The following is a 23,236-nucleotide window of genomic DNA, read 5'->3' on the forward strand; positions in this document are numbered from 1 at the left end:
ATTCCTGATCTATGAATTTGACACAATTCTCTGGCTAAAAAATATTTTATTTAAAATATTGGCTTTAAATTTTTGGAAGGTTAAAATAAATTCTTTTTTTTTTTAAACCCTTACCTTCCATCTTGGAGTTAATACTGTGTATTGGCTCCAAGGCAAAGAGTGGTAAGGGCTAGGCAATGGGGGTTAAGAGACTTACCCAGGGTCACACAGCTGGGAAGTATCTGAGGCCAGATTTGAACCTAGGACCTCCTGTCTCTAGACCTGGCTCTCAATCCACTGAACCACCCAGCTGCCCCTCAAATAAATTCTAAAATCATTAAGAGCAGCATATTTTAGAAATACTTTTGCTGTCTTCCAAAAGCAAGATTTAAAATGATGAAAACTGCCTGACTTTCTAAAGTAAATTGGCACCATCTAGTGAAAAAACTTGGCATTAGAAAAAGTTAATGTTTCATTAAGAAAATGTCATTGTTTAACAGGAAAAAAAAAGTTATGCAGCACAACCACTGATTTAAACAAAACTACTATGGAAAAAAATGGAATTAATGACCAAAAGTGATGTTTAATAGTTTATAAGTTGGAACAAAAGAAAAAGACTCCGTTTATTATTACATATGAGTAAACTTCAAGTATATATACCAATTAGTACTATATGTGATTTAAAAATAAAAAACTTCAACATCTAACTATAATTTTTTTAAATCCCTAATTTTTTTTGTAAACTTAATTAGTGATTGTTGGAATATAAATTCCTTCTACAGTACTACCATGCACTATCACAAAAATAACAAATTACAACAGCATAGTTGCACTAGCTCAAATGATTGCTTAGGTACAATAAAATTTTCGAATTTATGCTGGAAACTGCTAAATAGTACTTTCTGGTTATCTACATATTTACTTAACCAAGAGCAAGCGCAGCTCTATCTAAAGTTATATACGGCAAAAACTTAAAGAAATGGACTGAACTAGTTCAACAATTCCATTTCCTCTGGAGGAAAGAAGCTTATATTAGTCAAGAGGATATCCCATCATTAGCAGCTATGATTACTGCTTTTATAGCACTTTCTACTTATATAAATTTTGTTTCATTTGTGACATTTGCATGTAGAAGAGATGGCCTTGTTAAGAAGAAAGGTCACCTCTTAATGTGAGACAGTAGTAAAGGAGAAAAAAGTAAGGAAAGGCATCTAAATGACCTCAGATGAAGAACAGGGCAAAAGAGTACACTTTCCCTGAATTGCCTGAATTTTTTCTATGGGGAGAAGAGAAGCCATGGGAAGTTTGAGTAGGGATGAAAAGTTTGTTAATTAATTGGCTGAGTCAAAGTTTTTTTTTAAACTAGTTACTCATAATTTCCAAGAAACAAAACAAAACACCTTAATAAACAAAGCTAAACTGTCTAAGAAACTGGCACACATTTACAAGGGGTAAACAATTTTGTCCTCCAATCCACTGGGCTATTAGAAAACAAATGATCAAGAAGAACTATAAATACAAACAAGTAGCCAGAAGGAAATACAATACAATACAAATACAACCGCAAAAAGAAGAGGAGAAATATATGTGGGGAAAAAAAGGCTATGGAACTAATAAACAAACCAAAACCTGAGTCTTTTAAAAGATTATCAAAAGCAATAAATCTTTGGCTAATCTGCTCAAGAAAGAAAATCAGATTACAAAAATAAAAGATGAATAAATTGAAAACACAATGAATAAACTACCAGTGGAGATAAAAACCTAGTCCTGATGGATTTGGAAATGAATTTTATCATGTATAAAGAGCAATTAATACCTATACTATACAAATTATTCTCAAAAACTGGGAAACAAAACACTCTAACAAACTCCTTTTATGAGCCAAATCTAGTCCTAATACCTAAACCAAGGAAAGAAAGAAAACCATAGTCCAGTATCACTAAAGATATAGATGGAAAAATTTTAAATAAAATTCTAACAAATTGATGGCAGCAATGTATTAAAAAAAACTATTCACTATATTAAATTTGATTTATACCATTGATGCAAAGATAAGAAAAAGATAAGGATGCAAACATAAGGAAAACAATGAACAAAACCATGTCAAAACACAAATATCTAAAACCACAGGAAAAACCTTTGACAAAATATAACATCCTTTTGTGTTAAAAATTCTGTAATATATAGACATAGAAGGCCATTTTTATTAAAACAATACATATTGGGCAGCTGGGTAGTTCAGTGGATTGAGAGTCAGGCCCAGAGATGGGAGGTCCTAGGTTCAAATCCAGCCTCAGACACTTCCCAGCTGTGTGACCCTGGGCAAGTCACTTGACCCCCATTGCCCACCCTTACCACTCTTCCACCTATGAGCCAATACACATTTTGTAGTGCCTAGGATTTTAATCAATAAATAAAATGAGGCAATTTCTTTGAGAATAATATTTATTGATAAGAGCATGTGATCTATTAATAAAGAAAAGACCTTGAACAGGAAGCTGACAATCTTTTACACCTAGGTGTATGTTCCTTCTGATTGGTTTGAAAATACATCATTTGGACCTCCCCTGGCAGTCCTGACTGGTGGATATTTTAATGAAGATGTGGAATTAGATCTCTACTTCTTCCTTATTACTTTATTTACAATCTCATTAAAGCTAGGCAGACCTATCCCTCTCTGGCACAGGAGAAATGGCATTTTGTTTATAGGATAAACAAAGAGTAGGGGTTCCTTCCCAGAGTGTCATTTAAAATCACTTGGGATACTTGGAACTACATTTCCCGTGACCCCCAATGGGTTTCCTGTTTTGGATTACGTATTGAAGGTGAGGGACTGTTTTAAAATAGGGGGAAGTCTACCACACCAATGCAACTACCAACAATTTGGAAATAGGTCTTGATCAAGGACACATGACAAAACCAGTGGAAATGTGCATCGGCCATGGGTGGGGGAGCGCGGGGGGTAAAGGGGAAAATAGGGGCATGAACCATGTAAACATGTTAAAAATGATTATTAATAAATGTTTAAACTTAAAAAAATAAATAAATAAAATAAAATAGGGGGAAGTGACGTTGAACGGCCTCTTTAGCTACCTGAGCGCACGGAGGTAACAATAATGGCTGGGGCGGCAGTTTGAATTCTTACAAGCGCGTGGTCTAATGATTTTTATCTCTATCAGCATGGCTTTTATTAAAATACTATTCTTCCTTTTGATCTCGGCCCTCATCATTTTTAATCATAACACTAGCCTTCTGTTTAACTTGTAAACAAGAAGGCAAGAGTGTCAGCCAATGCCTTAGGGGACCTGGGAGTAATTATCTTGCTCATTTATGCACTTGGGAAACTGCCTGATCTTCATATGTTAGAGTTAAAGAAATAAATATTGGTAATAAATAATACATTAATTTGCTCCAATTTAAAACCAAATGCTAGGATTATTTGCAATGCATCAACACCTATAGCTTTCTCAATGAATGTGAGAATAAAACAAGGATATTCTCTTTCCCCAGTCACTAGCCATTATTCTAGAAATCCCAGTGATAGCAATAAGTAAAAAAAAAAAAAAATCAAAGTGGCAACCATGAGTAAGAAGTCATAAAGTTGTCTATTTCCTGATGCCATGATGGTTAACTTAGAAAATTCCAGAGAATAAGGAAAGAAATTACCTGAAAACAAGTAAAGTAGCAAGCTACTTAAAAAAAAAAAAAACCAACCCCAAATTAGTCATCAGTATTACTATGTAGCAATAACAAAATAAAGAAGGAAATAATGGAAAAATTTTTGTTCAAAATAACTACAAAATGCATAAAATATTTGGGATTTATCAAGACACACTATAGATTTATATAATTAAAATAACAAAATATTCTCTAAAACAATGAAGGATGACAAATAATTGGGGTGATATTCATTGCTCATGGCTTGGTTATACCAATATAATAGAAATGACAAAACTTCCTAAATCCATTTAGATTTAGTGCTATGCCAATCAAACTATCACAATACTTTATAGAGCTAGACAAAATAGTAGAAAGATAAGTTTGGAGGGACAAAAGGTCCAATTTTAAGGAAAAAGTGTTTAAAAGAATGAAAGGGCAATAAAAGTTATAACCCACAAATAGCATTTTTTTTCACAAATAGCATTTTAAAGTGATATTTCAGGTGGTTAAGAACAGATCAGTGGAACAGATTACATAAAAACAGATTACAAAAAAACAAATGAATTCAATAACCCAGGATTTAATAACTCTGAGAACATAAATTATTTGAGGATTAACTTGTTATTGGTCAAGAATCAGGAAGGAGTCTGGCCAAAATAGGGTTTAAAGCAACAGCTTACACACATACCACAATAAATTTTAAAAATGTATATATGATTTGAATACTGAAAATATAATAAGATCAGCTACCTTTCACAGATATGGCTAGGAAAAAAAATTCTTAACCAAAGAAGAGACTAAAGTAATAAAAATGATAAAACATGATTACAAGAAGGTAAAAGGCTTTTGCACAAACAAAATCAATACAGCTCACATAAAAAGGGAAAGTGTCAATTAGTGGGGAAAAAAATCTGCAACTTTTATCTCTAATAAGGATTTATTATCTAAGATATATAATGAATTAATACAAGCAAACAAGACCACAAGCCAATCTCTGATGGATAAGTAGTCAAAAACATGAAAATATGCTCCAGATAACTAATAATAATTAAATACAAAGGAAAACAATGCTGAGATTTTACTTCCCAATCAGCAATTTGGAAAAGATGACAAAATATGGTTGAAGGGGCTACAGAAAAGAAAATATATTGATCATATGTGACTAAGACTGTGAACTGGTCCAACCGTTCAGGAAAGCAATTTTGAACATGGCTAAAATGTTAGCACTCTTTGACCCAGAGATCTCATTAGGCATATACCCCAAGGAGATCAAAGACCCCCCCCCAAAAAAAAACTGGAAACAAAATGGATGTCCACTGATTGGGGAATGGCTAAACAAATGTGGTCAATGACTATAATGGATTATTACTGTACCATAATAAATAATTACTATGAAGAACTCCGAAAAGTATGTGATGACTTATGTGAACTAATACAGAGGGGGATGTAAAAGAACCACAAAAACAACAAGCACAGTGATGACAATATAAACAATGACCCAAAAAGGAGCCTGGACACTGAAAATATAAGTGGGAAATATAGCTCTGGGAAAGAATTGAGAGATGCACTTCTACTTCTTTGCATAGATAGGAATTAGGGCTATAGAATATTGTATCTACCATCAGATATAGTCAACATGTTAGCTATGGTTAGTCTTGCTGATCTGCTTTTAGCTTTCCTTTTAAATCTTTGTTATAAGGTATGACTTGCTGAGCAAGTATAAAATATATTCATAAATGAAGCTGACATAAAAGTAAGATATGTTAATAAAAATGATTTTAAAAAATCAAGTTAAAGGGCAATTCATTCCATAATCCTGTCTACTTCATTTTGACACACAGGTACACAGGACAGAAAATGGGAAGAGTATCACAAGATCAAGCCCTTTATTTTGCAGATAAGAAAAAAATTGAGGTGCAAAGAGGGAAAATGACACTATTTTGCACTATTTCACATGTGTAAATCTTTTGTTTTCCAACATTATAAGACTAAGGAAAGAAAGTTTGACCATTATGTATCTCAGAGAAAATTGGAAATACTATTTTTAAGACAAAATTAAACTAATGAAAACTAAGGAAACATGCTGTCTCTCAATATTCACATTCAAAATTAAAAACACAGCAAAGTTGCTAGTATAGCATGATAAAAACAACTCATCAATAAAGTTCTTTAAAATTTTACAAAGACTCTGTTCATAATAATCCACTGAGGGAGACAAAAAATATTATTAGCACCATTTTATAGATAAGAAAACTAAAGCTCAGAGACTTAAAATGATTTGCTAAAGGATAGAGAACTAAGCACATTTGCTGGGACTAAAACCTTGTTTCTCTCTTTCCAAATATAAGTCCATGCCATTACTTCACAGCTACCTTCCTCAAATATGGAAGACTAAGCAAGCTATTTTCTACTCCAGAATCCTAAAGCACTTAAAATTAAGTTGACATATTTTCATGTTATTTACTTGAGTTATCAAGCCAGAGGGGGGAAAAAGACACTTTGGGTTCTTATCCCAAAATCTGGGACTAACGCACTCTAACAGTAAATCACTAAATTTTTTTGTGAGATTAAAAAGTCTTAAAGAAAAGACACGGGTTTCAGATAGCTAAAACTTATGAATTATATTTGGAGACAGAAAGTCTTGAGTATCAATAGTTACCAACTACATACCTGATGCAAGGAAGAATTGAGGAGGATCTCCATGTATGCCCACTATTCCTGGTCCCAAGGAATCAGACAGGATATTAACGAGGGAAAATACACCACTCATGATTCCAAAACCTAAGCCAGACACTGAAAGAGAAAAAGATTATTAACTAGTGACAAAAGGTACCATGGTACAGATGAAAATGACTATATTTGAAGCAGAGGACCCAAGTTCAAATTCCAGGTCTACTACTTATGTGATATTGGGCAATTCACTTAAGCTCTCTGGGCGTTTTTTCCCCTTGTGTGAAAAATAAGGAGGTTGGACTAGATCCAAGATTTCAAACACTCAACTGAGGGCCACATGTGGCCACAACAGTCTTAAATGTAGCCCAAACCAGATTAAAATGTAAATGGGAAAATTTAATAAAATAAATTAAAATAAAATAAAGCAGGGGTAGAAGGTACATCTTTGAAAAGTACATGCTTGACTAAATGATAAAAGAAGGGAGGAAAGAGAAAGAAAAGAATTAAATAGGAAAAAAACCCTAAAAATATGGGTAAGAGAGGGAAAAGATAAGAAAAAAGAAAGAAAAAGTGAGGGGGAAAAAAGGCAAAAAAGGAAATCAAAATTACAAATACTACATTTCATCATTTATGCAATGTAGCCAAAGCTACACTAAAAGAAAAAAATTGTAAAGTTAAATGTTTATTACCAAGAGTAAAAGGGAGGAATAAATTAATATCTAAAGACATTATAAAAAGAACAAAGTAACAAATCAAATGAACACAGGAAAAAGAAACAATAAAAGGACAGGAAAAAGTAAAATCAATTGACTTTAATATAACCAAATTTCTTTAAACATTAACAAAAATGATAAATGTATTCTACTGCTATTTACTTTTCAACTTATTGGTTAGATTTTTAATATTTCTCCATTATAAAAGGCACTAGCTCTGGAGAAAATATACATTTAATTGCACTGCTATCTAGTGTTTTTAATGTGTTTTATTTGTTGAATGCTTTCCCCGATTACTGATATAATTATGTGATTTTGTTATTTCTGCTAATATAATTTATTTACAGTTTTTAGGTCAAAGCATTTCTGCATTCATTATAAATCTAATCAGAGTAATAGTTTTAGTACAATTCTGTAGCCTCTACCAATATTTTATTCAATATTTTTTGAATTAATGTGTATTAGTGATAATGATCTGTAATTCTCTCTGAAAGCGAAACTTTTTTCTCCTGATATTTAAAGATCATATTTTTTTATAGAAGGTATTTGTTAAGTTGATATATCTACATTTTACAAATAATCTATGCAGTTAAAAGGAGTTCTTTTAATTTTTATAGATATTGCTTTAAGTCTTCCAGGTCTAGAACTTTCTAAAGAATTCACATGTGCTTTATTCACTTTTTGTTTCTGAGATCAGGTTGTTTAGATTTCCCATTTTTTGTACTGACAATCTGAGTACTTTATATTTTGTAACATTCATCCAGTATAAGTTTTTTGTTTTTTTATCAAATTACTGGTAAACTAGTTTCTGACAATTTTATTTAATTCCTCCTTTTTGGGGTTTATTGTAGTAATATGGTTATCCTTTCTCTTTTTATAAAATCAAATTAAGCTAATGGTTTGTCTACTTTATGCATCTTTTTAAAAAGTTGCATTTTATTATAATTATGAGTTTTTATTTTTGCTTTCAGTTGTATCCCCAATATTCTTAATTTCTACTTCTATATTTTTTTGCAGGTTGCTAATGATTTTAGTTGCATACTCACTGAACTCTAATTTTCTTTTATTTTTCCTTTACATGAGTGTATAGACATAAATATTTCCTTTAAAGATGCTTTGGCTATATTGCATAGTTTTTGTAAAGTGCTATATCAATATTCTTTAAATATTTTTTGCTTTTAGGAATTAATCTTTGACCCACTCATTCTTTCAGATTACATTCTTTAGTTTCCATTTTGAATCTTTTCTTCAAATTTCCTTGACTGACACACACTGTGGTCTGTAAAGGGTGATTAATATTTGTGCATTAGTTTATAAGTTCTTTTATGTTCTAGAATATGCTTACTTCTTATAAAAATGCTATGCAAAGCCAAAAAATATGTATGGTCCATATAATTCCCATTCAGTAAATGTTACAAATCTAACAACTATATTTCTATAATATTCTGTTCACATCCTTAACTTCTTTCTTGCTAAAATAAACAAGATTTGTTATATTTGTCTAGTTCTGAAAATGAGTTTTCTTCTTGTGGTTGTTAGCTTTTCCTTTAAGTACTTAAATACTTTGTTATTGAGTTTGTATGTGTATATATACACACACAAATCTAAACATATTTTAATATTTATATAGTTTCATTATTTATGTTTTATAGTATTTTGACATACTATAGTTTTTGTTTCTCTCTTAACCAAGTCTCTTTTATGCTGTTACCTAGTCTGAGATCATGACTGCCAGCTCTGCTCTTTTGGATGCAGATTTTACTCTAATATTTTCTCTATTTTAATTCTATAAGAATCTTATGATTTAATTTAGTTGTTTTTTAAACAACAAATTGTTGTTTTGCATGCTGATATACTGTCACCTTTCTCCATTTTATGGATAAAGTCATCATCATTCACATTCACCATTCATTATCAGATTTGTTTTTTTCCTCTATTCTATTTTAACATTTCCTCTTTGAATCCCACATCTTCAAGGGAGAAAAAGGAATAGGGTTAGTATTAGTTATTTACATTTGGAAACTAATCTCAATCCTCTCATGTTCCCTTCTTCCTGCTGCCCAGACTTGCTTTTGTTCTTTTTGCCTCCCTCAGTAAAATCAATTTCTCTGATAGATGAAGTTTGTTCTGCCTGTAACAGTTGCTTATATTCTCTCTCAAACCATCTTCCTTCCTCTCCCTGACCCAGTGCAATTCATATAGGTTATACCAATAGTCTTACTGCAACTTCAGCTTTAAGCTACTAAAGCTTAAACTTTTGGAACATCCTGTATTTCCATACTATTATTATTTCTTTTTTTAAGATAGTTTATCAATTATATATTACTGTATATTGTACAGGAAAATATTATTTCCCCCAAATATTTCTCCCAACTTAGATAAAAGAGATTCACTAGATCATTCCACAATATTGCTGTTACTGTACACAATGTAATTCTGGTTCTGCTTATTTCATTCTGTATTAGTTCAGGTAGGTCTTTCCAGCTCTTTCTGAAATTATCCTGTTCATGATTTCTTACAGCACAATTGTATTCCATGACCACATTATCATATACCACAATTTGCTCAGTCATTCCCCCATTGATAAGCATCCCTTCAATTTCTAATTCTTTGCCACCACAAAAAAAAGTCTGTTATAAATATTTTTGTACAAATAGATCCTCTTCCCCTTTTTCATTTCTTCGTGATACTCAGTAGTATCAAAGTAGGTTCAAAGGGTATACACAGCTTTATAGCCCTTTTTCCTAAATAACATAATTCTAAGTTCCCTCCAGAATGGTTGGATTAATTCACAACTCCACTAACCTACATTAGTGTCCGAATTTTGCTACATCCTCTTCAACATTTATCACTTTTCTTTACTCTCATATTGATCAATCTAAAAGATATGAGGTGGTACCTCAGAGAAGTTTTAATTTTCATTTTTTTAATCAAGAGTGATTTAGAATATTTTTATATGATTATTGATAGCTTTGATTTCATCTGAAAACTGTTTGTTCATATCCTTTAACTATTTGTCAACTGGGGAATGTCTTGAATTCTTATAAAATTGACTTGGTTCTCTATATATGGGAGATATGTTATGAGCAGTAAGGGGCTAAAGATACTAGTGATGGTTGCAGAAGGAGAAACCCTAACCACAGCTAAATATGAGTATAAGATTTATTCCCCACACAAGCTGGGCTAAGCCTCCTTTAAAACTGAAGATTTGGGGGCAGCTGGGTAGCTCAGTGGATTGAGAGCCAGGCCTAGAGACGGGAGGTCCTAGGTTCAAATATGACCTCAGACACTTCCTAGCTGTGTGACCCTGGGCAAGTCACTTGACCCCCATTGCCTACCCTTACCACTCTTCTGCCTTGGAGCCAATACACAGTACTGACTCCAAGACGGAAGGTAAGGGTTTTAAAAAAACAAACAAACAAAAAAAACAAACAAAAAAAAAACTGAAGATTCTTTGCTAACCACAAGTCTTAGAAACCAGTCAAAGCAGGTAGTTGGGTAGGAGTAACCATGAAGTAGAATGTAGGTTCCTGAAACCTTAGGTTGAAATGAAGGATTACCACTGGCTTGGAAATGGCTACAGCCAACTAGAGATGTTACCAGGATTGACTACTTCAAACTAGTTATTGTCACTAAAGTAAGAAGTTGGCTTTCAAAGATTATTTTAGGCTTTAGGATCAAACTGGGTTTATTGATATCAAACTGAGGGTAGGTTAGGGGGAGAAGGAAAGTGGGTGATGGAACCCTAAAAGATCTTGCCTAAGTATTAAGACTAAATTAATATTGAAACACAAGTTGTTCCCTAAAGTGCAGAGTATGGGAAGATCTCTTCCCAACTCTGTTGCTATTTGTTGCTAAGCCCAGTGGCTAACATGCCCCTGGGTCAGATGCTGCTGTATTCTTGAAGTTAACTGTTCACTCTTGATTGATTTAAAAGTTGTTAGCTATGCCAATAAGATATTGATTTGGTTAGCAATGAAGGTTGTCCCTACCTGCCTGCCTAATCCAACTCCCAAACCCCCTGGGGCCCAGTTTGGTACCACCTCCCTAACCCAAGGAGATGAGAGAAAGAAGTGAAGTCCCAGGGGTTTGTGGACCTTAATTTATACCCTGTCCTTAACTGTCACCCTGGCACATGCCCTAGGGTGCTTTGCCAGGGTCTGTGTTCCAAAGTGGCAAACTGCTATTTTGTACCTACAGAAAATGGCTGGAATGCCTGCCCTTTGATCCAGCCATACCATTGTTAGTGTTGTACCCCAAAGAGATCATAAATAAACAGACTTGTATGAAAATATTTATAGCCGTGCTTTTTGTGGTGGCAAAAAACTGGAAATTGACGGTATGCCCTTCAATTGGGGAATGGCTGAACAAAATGTGGTATCTATTGGTGATGGAATACTATTGTGCTCAAAGGAATAATAAACTGGAGGAATTCCATGTGAACTGGAAAGACCTCCAGGAGTTGATGCAGAGCGAAAGGAACAGAACCAGGAGCACTGTATACAGAGACCAAAATACTGTGGTAAAATCAAATGTAATGGACTTCTGTACCAGCAGCAATGCAATGACCCAGGACAGTTCTGAGGAACTTATGGTAAAGAATGCTACCCACATTCAGAGGAAGAACTGCAGGAGTGGAAACATAGAAGAAAAGCAACTGCTTGAATACATGGGTTGATGTGGACATGATTGGGGATATAGACTTGAAACTAACACTCCAATGCAACTATCAACAATTTGGAAATAGGTCTTGATCAATGACACATGTTAAAACCAGTGGAAATGCGCATCGGCTATTGGGGGGTGGAGTCGGGGGGTAAAGGGGAAAGTAAGAGCATGAATCATGTAACCATGTTAACTTTTCTAAAAAATAAAAATTATTAAATGGGAAAAAAAAGAAAATGGCTGCCCATTTCCACATATCACAGATATGAGACCTTTATCAGAGAAATTTGTTATAAATTTTTATTTCCAGTTTGTTATTTCCATTCTAATCTTGGTTACATTGATTTTGATTGTATAAAAACTATCTAATATAGTTAAAATTAATTCATTTTACATCTTGTATTGCTCTCTATCTCCTGTGTGGTCATAAATTCTTCCCTTCTCCATAGATCTGACAGGTAAAATATTCCATGTTCCTCTAATTTATTTATGGTATCACCATTTATATTTAAATCATATACCCATTTTGAAGTTATCTTGGTATAAGGTGTAAGACATTGGTCTATACCCAGTTTCTGCCATTTTCCAGTTTTCCTAGCAGTTTTTGTCAAATAGTGAGGTCTTATCCCACAAGCTGGGATCTTTGGGTGTATTAAACACTAGATTGCTAAGGTCATTCACTCCTTATCTGTTCCACTGATCTACCCTCTATTTCTCAGTCAGTACCAGATTATTTTGATGAATACTACTTTATAGTATACTTTGAAATCTGATACTGCTAGGCTACCTTCCTTCACATTTTTTTCATTAATTCCCTTGATAATCTTGATCTTTTGTTTTTCCAGATGAATTTTGTTATTTTTTCTAGTTTTATAAAATGAACTTTTGGTAGTTTGAATAGCATGGCATTGAATAAGTAAATAAATTTAAGTAGAATTGTCATTTCTATTATATGAGCTCAGTCTACCCATGAGCAACTAATATTCTTCCAATTATTTAGATCTGTCTGATTTTATTTGTGTGAAGGGTTTTGTAATTATGTTCATATAAATCCATAAAATTGACAAGTAGATTCTCAAGTATTAGAGTTATTTTAAATTAAACACACTATTATTATTTCCCCCAACTTAGATAATAGAGATTCAGAAGATCACCTATTGCCCTTATATCTGTGATAATGAGATTAAACCTTCCCTGACCATTTTTAGATTTAATCACCAAGGGGGAAACACCACCACTTAATTCACAAGTGGGGAAGTCTGTAACCCACATGTGCAAAAAGTGGGTGACGAGACCAACTGCCCCCTGGGCAATCCTAAGCAAAGCATTTGTTGTGACTGGACTAGTAAACTAAGAGGAAGGCACAGGAAGTGATGAAAAAGAAGTGCCTTTAAAAGGGAGCTACAACTTACTGTAACTCTCTTCTTGCTTGTTTCTTGGACCTGGAGGAGCTCTGGCTGGGACTTGGTAAGACTGTTCTTAAATCTCTCCCTTAGAACTACATGTGATGGGTATAAAGACTGACCCTTCCTGGATTTCTCTGAAGGAACTCTCCTTTCAAGAGAGCCTTCGTGACTGAAGCTTTTGCTTCATTCATCCCCAACCCTTGGTCCTCGGCCCAAGGATGAGCCTTCTCTGTTTGAGGACTAATTAGCCCTGCTTGGGTTGAGCCAGGGGCCAGAACAAATTATTTAGTGTGTTAGGTTAATTATCTTACCTTATCCTCTCTCTGATTTTCTTACTTTCACTCTCTCTCTTCTCATTTGTAAATAAACTACCATAAAAGTCATTTTGACTTGAGGTTTTTTTCATCGGGAATTGATATTTATTCAATTCCTTGGCGACCACTCCTTTTTAATATTTAGTCGACAAAAACCTACTTTTACCCCTTTCATATGTATGGTATGCATAAGATTTCGAGACATCTTCATTCAGGCCTAACCTCTCTACTGACTTCAAGTCTTTCATTTCCATTTGCCTAAGGGACATCTTACACTGAAGTGCAGATATCATCTTAATCTATTCAAAGCTGAACTCAATATTTCCCCCCTAAATCCTTCCTTCTTTCTAACTTTCCTATTACTGTCAAGGTGACCACAATCCTCCCAACTATTGAGGCTCAGAACCTATATATCTTAGACTTCTCACTTCACCTGCCACCTTCCCCCCAATATCTAATTAGTTGCCATGTCCTAGTGATTCTGCCTCATGAGGTGCCTCAATTATGAAAATAGTAAATTCCTCTTCCTTCAAGCCCAAAGGTATTTAAAAAAACACAAAATATGCCCTAAGAACATAGTCTTATCTTATAGATCCTTAAAGATCATGGGCTTCTAAAGAAACAATAGACTTTTTTCTCTCTTTAATGATATATTTAATCACTATTTAAATTGTTTAAGATTCACAAGCTTATTTACCTATGACTCTCACATCCAACATTTTTATTTAAAGAATTCTACCATCTTCTAGTTATGTGAATAAGATTTATTTTTTTTTTCCTCCTTTTAAATTCAACTTGACAGGATAAGTTATTCTTGGGTGAAGAACTTTCTTTTGCCTCGAAATACTATGTTATATTCTTTTCTTTCTTACATGTGTTGAGTAAGTCTATGTAATTCTGAGTAGGGTTTCTTACTATATAATCTGTTTCTTCTAGACAAAAAGCAGTACTTTTTACCTGGATAATCCTGGTATTTTGCAATCACATTTGTGAGTGTACTAAACCTTGGGTCTCTTTGTGTATTCTCTCGAGTTCTAACAGTCTTGGGCAATTTTATTTTGATTTCTTGTTCATGTTTTGGGCTTTGTTACAGTTTCAGAGAGGCCCAATCATGAAATTCTCTCATTACCTACTGTTTTCTAAGTCACTTACTTATGATAATCAAAGTAAACACTGATGAGGGGCTGACCTGTAGTAGTTGTAAATAATGAGAAGAGTCAAGCAAGATATTTTGGTTGTAAAGCAACAAAACTTTTACATTTGGGGGGGAATAAATCTATTAAATGACATGTTAAGCTTTATAAAGAACTAAAAAAATTGCTGGCAGAAATAAAGCTTTGTCTAAAATGAAGATAATTTAAGTCTAAAAATCTAGGTTTCAGGTCCAGCTTTACCACTTATTAACTTGTATGAGATTGGACAAATTACTTAATCTCTTTGAAACTCAGTTTCTTTATCTACAAACTAGAGATAAGATTTGCACTATGTAGCCCACAGGGTTTTTCTGAGGCAACTAACTGCATTATAAGCCTTAAAGGACTATACAAATGTGAACTATCATCATCATCATCATCATCATCATCATCATCATCATCATCATCATCATCGTTGTTGTTCTAATGCTCTTCTCCAAATCTTTAGCTTTCTTGAAGGATCTTCTCAGTTATTAAATCCTATGGGAACACTTTACTGAGCCCCCTGGTTGTTAGTGATCTCTCTTGCCTCAATTTATTTTGTATTTACTTGATTTGTATATGTATTGAATCCCTTTAGTAGAACCTAACATCATTGAGAGAAGAGATTATTTTTATTTTGTCTTTGTTTCTGCAGAGCCTAGTAGAATGCTTTCCACATATTCGTCATTTCTGTTTATTTAAATGAATTGGTCATTTGCAAAATTAGTAAAGATGATATTTGCATTTCTGCTTTTTTATTTTAGTGAGTGGTTTATAATAAATATGATTAGCAAAAAGACTGAATTCCAGAATTTATAGAGAAAGGATTCAAATATATAAAAACAACATTACATATCCAGTAGATATATAATCATATAAACAAACTGAGTCCTCAAAATAAATGATAATAATCTAAAATTTAGAAAATTTTTCAACCTCTAATAATTTTTAAAACTCAAGTTAAAAGAAAATGTATTACTTCATACCTAACAAATTACCAAAAATAAAAATGATAAAACTCCATTTAAACAGGGTCATTTACTCATTCATCTTTAATGCAAATTTATAATAATTTTAAGATCAATCTGGCAAAAAAAATATAGAAGCTATAAAACTGATAACATGAGGAATCTTATTTCTTAAAATAATATTAAGTAAAATTTTAAAATAATTTTTTTTAGCTGTTATGTCATATCAAACCATCAAATTTTAACAGGTCTCTGTTTGTTTAACAGGTCATTTGGTCAAGTCTCTGGTACTATTAGGTAAAGGAATATTTATTGCCATAAAGAATGACAACCAAAAGGATTATATAAAAATATGGAAAGGTTTATATGAAATGACAATTATACCTATGTATCGGTAATCATAAAGATTAAAAAAGAATATAAAGCTTTTAGTTGCTATTTGTATTCAAGCATGCCTTTTATTCTAGTTATTGAGTGTACTTTTAAAAATTATATGCTTGCTATTGGAATTATACAAATAAAGTAATGAAAATATTCATACTCTTTGACTCAGAAATTTCACTGGCAGGTCAGTATGCCAAGAAAGGCCTCAATACACATTATACATAATATAGATATGATAAGTTATATATTTATTGCATGAACTTTCTAAAGAATCAAAGAACTGGAAACAAAATAAGTATCTATCAAATGGAGAAAGGCTAAATATGAATCTAATGGAATATTACTCTGCTATAAGAAAGGATGCACAAAATAAATAACAGAGAAGTATGGCAAAACTTATATAAAGAGATTCATGGTGAAGTAAATAGAACCAGAAAAACAATATGCATAATGATATAACAATAGAAATTAAAAGAACAGAGTTGAAAAGGAATAGTATAAAATTATAGTGACTAAGTTTGGTCCCAAAAAAGAGATATGAAAATGCACTTCCCCTGACTTATTTGTAGAAGTTAGGAACCATGGATGTGGAACACTGCATATTGTAGATTTTAAAATTAATATTCAATATCTCCAAAGCATAATATTTATAAAGATTTATTAATCTTTAACTAGAGAGCTAGCGAACACAGGGAACGTTCACCATTCAATTCACATGGAAGAGCGAACCCAAACTATATATAGACTTCATAACGACACACATATATGAAAGGCAAAAGGAATTGTAATACAGAAAGGAATTTTGGGCAATGCAGTTCCAGGGGTTCAAGATTTTCCAACTATACAATATGTTGCCAAACTTTTCATATAAGTTTTATGGAACTAGTTATTCTCCCCCTCCTTTTTTATCATTTGTTATAAGGGAATGTTGTCTGGGAAAGGGAGAATGGAGGGAGAAAGTTGGGAAATATAAATTATATAAAACCAAAAGATATCAGTTAAGATTTTTTTTAAATAAAATAAAATTATACATTTATAAGTCTGAATTCTAACTTACCATAGGCCAGCTGTCTTATAGAAATGGGTGCTGTCTCCTCTTGGCTGATAGTCATCAAACCCTTATTTGCTTTTCTGAAATATAAACATGTATAATTAAAAATTTTTAATGAAAACATTAGAAAAATCTTAAAGATATTTCAAATTCAGGTTAATGAATCTATGTGTTTTAGGAGTATTTTAAACATATTTAACTGGATATACAGTAAACACATCACTTAATTAGAGATTACTCAATTAACTATAGTTCTTTCTTTTATGTTTTACAACATATTAAGGCACAAGAAAAGAAGCTATCAATCAGGGATTAATTCAAAAAATAGATTTCAGTCTAAATTTGAATTCAGGCCAACCTCCTATGCTATCTATATCCCATTGCTTCCCAAAGATGTACCAAAGTCTTTGACATCCATCACTTTTATTTAGGTTGTATAACTTTCACTAGAATGTGTTCCCCTTTACATTTTGCCTATTCTAGTTCTATATCCATCAAAACCCAGCTAATGGGACTATATCTCTTCTAACAAGTCTTTATAGTCTACTGTAGTAAAAACTGGTCTTTTCCCTATCTGAATATTATCTAGTATAACTATACAAAAGCATGTCTTGTCTCCTCAATTTGCAGAAAATCTTAAGCTTCTTTTCTATTCAGCACAATAAAAGTTTTTGAATTTCAACAAAATGTAAGTTTCTTGAGGGCCTAGATTGTCGCTTTTGTGTTTTTATCTTCAGAGCCTAGTACAGTGCCTGGCATTTAATGCTTGTTGAATAATTGAATGACATAAACAACTTTACAAATACATGGCTACATAACTATTCATTTAGAAAAGATCTATGTTTTAGTGGACAGGAGCCTCAATGGGTGAACAGTGTGATACAATAGCCAAGAAAGGTAAGCTGAACTTAAGGTACTTTAAGAAAGTTATATATCTAAGACTAGTGGAGAATTCTCGTTCAGAAATGGGTTGGGTTGGCTAGTTGTAACTATTTGCTCACGTAACATTCATTAAGTATAATAAAAATGAGTAATCGTAACAATGGTCTCTAATTTTAGCAGCCTTTGAAACAAAGAAATTGCCATTATATTCACTATTTTAAAAAATGGAACCTGTGATTTCATCGATATAAGGGATACTAAAGTATTTTGGGCCACAATCATTCATGAAGACTATCTATGAATAAATGTAAAGGTTGAGTGTTGAATTGTTGAAAAAACTTCAGAGATGAAATAATGAATCTTTTGAGGCTCAAAATTTGAGGTCACTTGTTGCAAAAAGTATACATTTCTTCTTTAAATGTATCCTAAATTAGTACATATTAGAAAGTATAGGCAATAACTAATTTTTGGGATTAGATCTCCACCACAGGGGTAGGTTCCTCTTGATGAATGTAAGGAGTATTTCCCAAGTTACCATGATATATTCAATGAGAATAGGATGAAAAAGAGTAAAGATATAATCTTAGTGCTGCTGCTAATTTTCCTGCTTGTTTAAGACTAGTAAGGCACATATTAGATCTTGAGGTTAGAGAAGAACATCTCTCCACACGTGTTTTTAGCAATATACCTTTCAATTACAGGCACGAGTGGATAAACTCTAAGGTCCCTTTCAGATCCAAATCTCAAAGCCTATGAAGTTGTTATATTTACATTCAAAGAGTTATAGGGTCTGTTTATTATATTATTTCAAACATTGTTACCATTAACTTAGAATAGAGAATTTTATTCTAATAACTAGGTGGTACAGTAGATAGAACACTGGGCCTGGAGTCAGGAAGACTTAAGTTCAAATTCAGCCTCAGAGACATGCTAGCTATAGGAATCTGGGTAAGTCACTTAATCTTTTTACCTCAGTTTCCTTATCTGTAAAATGGGGAAGATAATAGCATCTACTTTCCAAGGTTATTGTAAGATAAATATGAGATTTGTAAAAGTACTTAGCACAGTGCCTGGCACAAAGTTAAGTGCTATACAAATGTTAGCTAATATTAATTCAACTATAATGGCAACAAAAAGGAAAAGAGTGATTTCTTATTATAATAAAAAGAGAAAATTTGGTAGAAAGAATGAGAAAGAACTAAAATTTCTCTCAGGAGTTCTCTGTGCCCATGGATAACTGAAAACACCCAATTTTCTTAACTAAGCAGAAATATTTAGCTATCACAGAAAGGCCATTAAAGACTTCTTAGCTAATATTAACAAAATAATTATTAAAGGCTGAATGTTATATGAACAATAATGAATTCTCTAATACATATATGCACATATATAACTAGTACTGTTTGCTTTGTTCAAATTCCAATGGATCTATCTGATATAATAAAGTGCATTTAAAAAAATCATATCATGTGAATAATTACTGTTGCCAGAAATTGCATACTCAAAGTTTTCTTCTGGACAAAAATACTAAGTTTTTTTAAAAAAACTTAGATCTTAAGAACTTACTCAGGGAAAAAAACCATTATCTTGTAAATATCGCATAATGGTCAAAATAGGAACTGAAAAAGGAAGATTCATTTCTATGCTTCTGATGACACAAACAAAAGGAAGTTGAAAGTATAAATGTTTTCAATTTGACCATCTTACTATATTGGAAAATTGTTTAAATCTGTCCTTATAGTTCCAATGGTACTATTATTACTGTGTTTTGAGGACAATGAAATAAATATGCAGAACTGTGTAGGAACTTGATTTAAAGGTATTTAGGGGAGAGGGGGAATCTTTTGCTTTTATTCTTTTTCTGTTAAATTCTTTAAATTTCTTGCTCTTTAAATTTAAGATTTCCTATTCTACACTTACCACTTATGACAATAGCACTGCTGAGATTCAATAATTTTGTCAATCCAAAAGGTTTATTATATGACAAAAATGACTTATTATGATAAAGATCCATTATTTATTTGGGGCCATCTCTATTGAAATATTTCAAAATTAGTAATCAAATACAAAGGATAGTCAATTCTGACCAACAAGTCAAATGAATTCTCATCATCTGGAAGCTACTATTATTCATTTTTTAAATATGTGAAATGATTGTATATTAAAATCTGACTCATGAATAAAGCCTCTAGCAAACTGCATAATGAAGATTTTTATTTGGTTCTTAATTTGTAATAATTAAATGTAAGTTCTTTACATTTCAATCTTGCTGAATGAAATCAAAACCTTTTAGTTTGGCAATTCAAAGATCACCACAATCTGGTCCCAGATTACCTTTCCGGGTTTATTTCAAATTATTCTCCTCCAGTCAAAGTAGATTCCTTGTTCATATACATATACATATACATATACATATACATATACATATACATATACATATACATATACATATACATCTCCCATGTTTAATCACTTTAAGTCTTTTGCTAATGCTGTTCCTTAAGCCTAGAAGATTCTTCCTCTCACATCCACCCCAACACAGTTGATTAATCCAGTTCAAACCCTCACCTCCTTCAAGAAGCCTTCCTAAATTTGTCCCCTTCAAAAATTTTTTTTCCTATCAGGATTTAACAAGCACTTTATTCTCTATATACTTAAGTTTTATTTGATATTTTAGTTGTGAGTGTTGTATTCTTCTGACCAAAATTTAAAGTACATGAAAGTTGGGGTATTCATCTTTATATTTATTCCCTAGCACAACTGATTATATAAAGTAGCTATTGAATAATTCTTGAAATGGCTGCTTCCTATACTGAACTGCTACAAATTCAGAAGTAACCTATCATCCTGAGGAAGTAAATATCAACTTTAGTAAAACATAAATTAAAACACTATACTATCCTTAATCTTTACCTCTAATTTATTCTCTTTCTGTATTCCCTGGCTGCTTCCTTCTCTCCTACGGCAATCCATTTACTTCTATACCTTCAATGATCACTTCTATGTAGATCTCAAATCTCTTATCTGTTATCCTGATTTGCCTTCCAAGACGAATTTGTATATCCAATTATCTACAAAACATCTTATCCAATACCTCAAACTAAACATCTCCTACCAAAGCTTACCTTCTGCCAATAATCTATTGACTTCCTAATTTGTCTTCTTAGAATACTTACACCATAGTCCCTTCCCCCAACCATTCATCGGAAATCTTTTAACTTATTTTTTTACCAAAAACAGAGCCCTTTTCAAAAGTTCCCTATTCTCCCCTCCTAATCTTCCAACCCTTTATTTCCCCCAACTATTTTTTTTTAATCTCTCTGAAGTGGCTCTATTCCTCACTAAAAACAATCCCATAATGTGTACTTATGATCCCATACCCAGAAATTTATAGTCTCCAGCAGATTGCTCCCATTATTATCCCTTCATTTTCCAATCTTCAATCTTCCCCTAACTATTGGTTTCCTCCTGGAGCCTACAAAATCTGCCTGTTTCCTCCTTACCTTTAAAAAATAAAAATATCCCACCATCCTTGCTGTCTTCCGTTATCTCTCCTCTTTCAGTCAATTCTTTGAAAAAAAGCCACCTTTACTCAGTGCCTCTGCTTTTTCTCCTTTTATTTTCTAAACTCTTTGAAATCTGACTTCAGAACTCATGTAGCAAAGTTATGAAGTATCTCTTTAACTGCTAAATCAAAAGACTTCTTGATCCTCATCTTCCTTGATCTCTCTACAGTACTGATGACCACTCTATTTCTGAATAACCTTTTCACAATACTTTCTCCTGATTCTTATCCTACCTCTCTGACTACTGCTTCTTTTGTCTTTTAGTTGTTCATGAACCATGTCCTTCTCACTAACGAGGTTAGAGATCTCATTAGCTCCAAATATTTTCATATTTATCTCTACCATGTACATTTTCTTTCTTCTCACAACCACTATTGTAGCTGAAGCCTTCATTGCCTCTTGCCTGGAATATTGCAAGATAGAGAAGTCTCTATCTTGTTTTCCAACCTCAGGCTTCTTGTCACATTAATCTATACTTCAAAAGCTACCAAAGGGATTTTTCCTAAAGCTCTGGTCTGACCATGCCACCCTCCCCTCGCACACCCAGTTAACTCCAACAGCTCCTCCCTTTACCTCTAGGATCAAATATAAACTCCTTTATGTGGTAATTAAAGCTATTTGAAATCTGATCCTTTCCTACCTTTTCAGTCTTATTATACTCTCTTTCCCTCCAACCATTTACATAATCCAGCTATATTGGTATACTTGGTGTCTTCCACACAAGAAGCTCCATTCTCCAATCTCCATGTCTCTGTATTGGCTGTCCAGAATACCTATGTAATGCCTTCCTTACCTCTACCTCAATGGACCCCTGACCTGCTAGTGCATTTTTTCTCAAAACTATTTTGTATTCATTATATGTATTTTTACTTATATTCATATTTATAGGTATATACTGTTTCTTCTGTTAGAATGTAAACTCTTTGAGGACAGGGGCAGCTTTGCTTCTTTGTATATGCAGGATTTAGCAAAAAACCTGGCATACAGTAGGGGCTTAATAAATACCTGGTTGATTAACTGAATTATTTCTGTCAGTGGCACCATTGCAGTTTCCTATTCAAAATCTTGGAGCAGATTTTATATACAAGAACTGGGGAAGAGTAGAGTCAATCAGTTACCAAGTCCTGCTTATTATACTTCCAAACTTCTGCTTTTCTTTCAGGGTGACTCTTAACATCAACTTAGTACAGACCCTCATCACCACCTAGTTAAATTACTGTAAAAACCCTCCAAAAATGTCTTCCTATCTCTAGTTTTTTCCCCCTCCAATCAATCCTTCATACTAGCAAACCACTGCTCAAGGGCCAAATTTAACCTGCTGCCTGTTTTTTCTGTAGGGCCTACAAACTGAGGATAATTTTTACATTTTTGAAGACAATAAAACTTTATTTAAACATGTAAAAATCATTCTTAGCTTGTAGGTCAAACAAAAACAGGCAACTGTAGTTTGCCTGAATAACACTCACTATTGCCTGACTAATCTTCCTTATGTACAAATCTAGACATGTCACAATACTGCTGAAAACTCCTCAATAGCTCTTCATTCCCTACCAAATAAAATTTAAGCCCTTTTACCTGGCTTTCAAGGTCCTACAATTGTCTGATACCTCTCTTTCTGACACTACATACTATTCCCTTCAAGTACTTCTAAGGCTAGTCAGACTGCACTATTCATCTCCATTTCATGTTCTGTTCTTTTCTATTTTGATGCATGTGTGCATGCTATTTTCCATTTGGAATGGCCTGCCTTTGACCCTCAGTCCCAAAGTTGGTTGAATTCTTAACTTCCCTTAAAAAAAC

At 32.9% G+C, this 23,236-nt stretch overlaps 1 protein-coding gene across 3 annotated transcripts in view; it reads right to left on the reverse strand.

Annotated features, from left to right (window-relative positions):
• Positions 1-23,236, reverse strand: part of APH1B (aph-1 homolog B, gamma-secretase subunit) — a 40,531-nt gene that overhangs the window by 13,842 nt on the left and 3,453 nt on the right. For 2 of the 3 annotated variants that reach the window (XM_044665367.1, XM_044665365.1), the window contains 2 exons: positions 16,995-17,068; positions 6,310-6,432 (listed from right to left, as the gene is read on the reverse strand). In XM_044665367.1, coding sequence (XP_044521302.1) covers positions 6,310-6,432; positions 16,995-17,068 — 197 coding nt within the window. The remainder of the gene's footprint in view (positions 1-6,309; positions 6,433-16,994; positions 17,069-23,236) is intronic. The other variant, XM_044665366.1, reaches the window with a different exon arrangement.

The sequence above is a fragment of the Gracilinanus agilis genome, chromosome 2, assembly GCF_016433145.1.
Source record: "Gracilinanus agilis isolate LMUSP501 chromosome 2, AgileGrace, whole genome shotgun sequence".
NCBI lineage: Eukaryota > Metazoa > Chordata > Mammalia > Didelphimorphia > Didelphidae > Gracilinanus > Gracilinanus agilis.